A 3,832-nucleotide genomic window follows, 5' to 3' on the forward strand; every position below is an offset into this window, starting at 1 on the left:
TCCAATCAACTATTAAACTTTTTATAAAATGCGCATCTGTCCGTAATCTATACCATAAAGTTCGCATTTTAACCTAAAAGAAAAGTTCTCTATGACAAGTAGGAGTAGCATATTTATGGAAACTGAATTGAAATGTATTGGCAGAGATGTTTGTAATCCAGCTGTAAATTCAACATATTAAAACAGTACAGCAGTAAATGTTTGTCAATTTACTATGCAGATGTTGTACCGTCATGTGATTGTCTACAGTATTAACACAACATTTGAAAATTCAGCTATATTGAGACAGTTTTCTAACTCATTACTGTAATTAAAATGAATGAACTTTATAGTGGAGTATTCCTGCTATGCATAACTGGAACATGTCATAATCTTTAATATATTGGTATTTTTAACTACGGTATGTGTAAGTAATAAAATATCTTTAATTTGTACACTTTGATATTGTAACAAATGATTTAGTATGTATGTTTCTGAAAACATAAAGACCTGCTTATAAGTTCATGTATAAAGTATGAATTCCTTATGTCACTGTTGCATAATTATGCTTACACATCCTCAAAAGAAGACTGCTGTCCATCATTGAGGCTGAAGAGAATAACAATTCCTTATGTATTAGCCATTTAGTCAGACTCATTGGTACAAATACATCTTCATTTATTTCACATACATTTATTTTAACTTTTACTTTGAAGTTTTCACAATCTAAATGATTCAACAACAAAATGAGGAACTACCACAACAAAGTCCAAATTTCCTACTGGGGAAAATTATGCAAACGTAACTGTAGTAAAATTGACACATGTATTTTGCCAAACAGCAATGGTACAGTTAAAGTAATCAAAAGAGACAAAAATAGGACAAAGGTGGTTCATGTAGGTGCTTTGACCAATACTGGGTCACCGTTATGTTAATCCAACTGAACAGTTTTTGAGGACTGTTTTTTTAATAAAATCCTCAACATCTTTCATAAATAAAATATTTTTTCTTCATTTTTTCATTGATGAATTATGTATATTTATTTATATCTAGGAGTCAATTGGGGGAGTGGGGAAACATAATCACCCATAGAAGCCCTTGCTGAATCCATGGAAACTTCAAAAGTCTGAAGAATGTTCTTGCTGAACAAATGGGGTATACCAATTTTGGCTAATGCATAACATGAATATTGCTATCAATAGTTCTTTTGAATGAATATACATGTACATAATGAAGCATTAGGTACACATATGCAAAGTATTGAACAAAGGAAATGATGGTCTGTTTCATTGATTTGTTCAGTGAATAAGCATGGCGCAAGACTAAACAAAGTAGGTTAATAGCTTAGTTACAAATTTGTACTGTACATGGTTCAGCCAAGTCTGTAGATCCAACCCAAAACCATAGTGTTCTTTTTTTTGGGCATATAAACTTCAAAAAGCTGATAAATGACACCTATTACTTTCAGGTCCCCATAGCGACAACATATCCACTCTTTATCCATGTTGAAGAAGTTGCCCGCTGGCAATCACGTAAGAGGAAGTCCTACTGTGACTTTCGGTATTTGAAACACAGTATATTCAAGCATAATGTCAAGATCCAGTGATTTGAGATACTGCTCATCTTGTTATGATGCCTCAAATGTTTTCACTACCGGTCTCCCTGAAGCAGTGGGAATTAGAAGTCTGTTTTTCAAAAAAATACATTGTACTTTGGGCATTTCCACAATCCAGAATCTTGGATCTATAAAAGAAGTTACATCATTTTCATGTTAAAACGACGGGGACCAGCTTGTCCCTCTGCAGAGTCAACGATAGTGCCGTTAGACTTTGACCGAGGAACATATTCAACATCTATGTTGTTTTTATGTTTTCCTTTCCCTCTGCTCCAAACGAAAAGAAGCAGGAAACAAAACAAGACCACTCCCAGGAATGTGAAACAACCCATGGCAGTTGACACTAAAATAGTCTTTAGGTCTAAACCGAGGGTCACACCGGCCGTGCTGTTGACAGTGGTATTGCTGGGATCTGTGTAGTACTGGGTCCTGTTGGCATACAGTGATCCCAGGCTTTTCACCGCCAGTGAAGTCATCAAGGAGTCATTCCCAGCACTGTTGGAGGCAAGGCAAAGGTACACACCGCCGTCTTGCACCTCTGCTGACTTGATCACCAGGGTCCCATTGTTGTGGACGGTAACTCTTCCATGGCTCCGACTTGTCAGAACCCGTCGACGTGGGGACAACCAGGAAACCATGGGCCTTGGTGTTCCTTCAGCACTGCAGCGCAACATCGCCTGCTGGCCCTCATCCACAGTGATCGTTTGTGTTTTGTTCTCACGAATTTTTGGCTTGGTACATGTCACGTAATAAGACAGGAGAGTCTCCTTAAACTCTTTAAAAGGCCTGCCACGAATACCTTCAGGTGTGCTGCACTCTGGCTGCGATTCCCCAAAGAAGATGGAGTGCCTTTTCTGGAGGATCCACATGAGACGGCAGTCACACACCAAGGGGTTGTTGTCAATCAGAAGAACCTCCAGAGCCTCTGGGGACTGAAACACACCCTTCTCCAGTGTGTCCAGTCGGTTGTGAGAGACATTGAGGACTTTGAGCCCCCGCAGGCCCTGGAAGGCATACGGCTCAATGGTGGTTAACTGGGTTGCAACGAGATGGAGCTCTTGAAGCCGCACCAGTTCCATCAGCATCCCACCTTCAATGTGCCTGATGCGGTTGAAGGACAGGTTGAGGTGTGTCAGGTAGGGCAGATGCTTCAGGGCTTGGTAAGGGAAGGAGGATAAGTTGGTGTTGGTTATGAACAGAGCGGTCAGGTTCAGGCCATGCAGGGTGTTGGCCGGCACATGGTCTAGTGAAGGCCAGTTATCAATTTCTAAATTCCGCAGCCGGAACAGCTTTTTGAATGAGTAAGGATGCAAAGTGCTGATGCTGAGGTATCGTAAATGGAGGCTGGCCAGGTTATGCAGGTGTGAAAGGGCTTCAGTGGGTACAACTGTAAGGTTGCACCTTTCTAAGGTTAGCATCTCCAGGCTTAAAAGTCCACTGAATGCACGGTGAGAAATGTAAACCAGATCATTGTCCCCCACTTCCAAAAACCTTAGGTTGTGCAAGTCCTGGAACATGTAATCTAGTAGGATGACAATTTTGTTGTCACTTATATCCAGTCGGGTAAGATTTGCTAAGCCTGTGAAGACGCCCAGAGGAATGAGCTTGATCCGATTGCTCTTGAGACTGAGTGAGTGCATGGTGAAAAGTGCGTTAAAGGCTCCAGGCTCAACATAACTGATAATATTTCCACTGAGGTCAAGTTCCTCAAGCCCAGGAAAGACAAAAAAGTCATCAGGATTGATCATCGTGAGCTTGTTCTTACTAAGGTCCAGGATCCTGGTCTCGGTCGGGATGCCATCCGGGATGCTGAGCATGCGCTTGCGGTGACAGACGACGGCCTTGGTCTGCGCTGAACACTCGCAGCGCGAGGGACATCCCAGGGTGGAACCCACAAAGACAGCCACGAGGGCCAGTCCCAGGAATGGTTGCCAGCATGAGACGACCGTGTGCAGCATGACTCTGCTCATACAGTCGACCATTCTGTCACGGTTCTGCACAAGGAGAGGGAAAGAACAAAGAGAGAAAGAGAGAGGTTAGTCACTCAGGATGGGCCTTGTGGTGGCTTTGGTCGTGATGTTAGGTGATATTACAAATAACTTGATAGGACTGGTAAACATCGAAATAGCCTCAGGTGCCTTTACTTGTATTGTGTCGTATAATTGGATATACCTCGCTGCACACACGTATCACATTCCTTCCAGCCTCTTCGCATCTTGTTACTTATTCAAATACAGG

General features: G+C 41.9%; 1 protein-coding gene across 1 annotated transcript; it reads right to left on the reverse strand.

Moving 5' to 3' along the window:
* Positions 1-664: 664 nt before the first annotated feature.
* On the reverse strand, positions 665-3,576 carry lingo2 (leucine rich repeat and Ig domain containing 2). Its single transcript, XM_056439427.1, has one exon. It carries the CDS (start codon positions 3,574-3,576, stop codon positions 1,735-1,737), a length of 1,842 nt encoding a protein of 613 aa, XP_056295402.1. The 3' UTR covers positions 665-1,734.
* Between the last annotated feature and the right edge of the window lie 256 nt (positions 3,577-3,832).

The sequence above is a fragment of the Pseudoliparis swirei genome, chromosome 19 (genome assembly GCF_029220125.1).
Source record: "Pseudoliparis swirei isolate HS2019 ecotype Mariana Trench chromosome 19, NWPU_hadal_v1, whole genome shotgun sequence".
NCBI lineage: Eukaryota > Metazoa > Chordata > Actinopteri > Perciformes > Liparidae > Pseudoliparis > Pseudoliparis swirei.

Bases quoted from the DNA above. Each gene is read 5' to 3' on its own strand.
- lingo2 (XM_056439427.1), bottom strand. From the start codon at position 3,576: ATGGTCGACTGTATGAGCAGAGTCATGCTGCACACGGTCGTCTCATGC.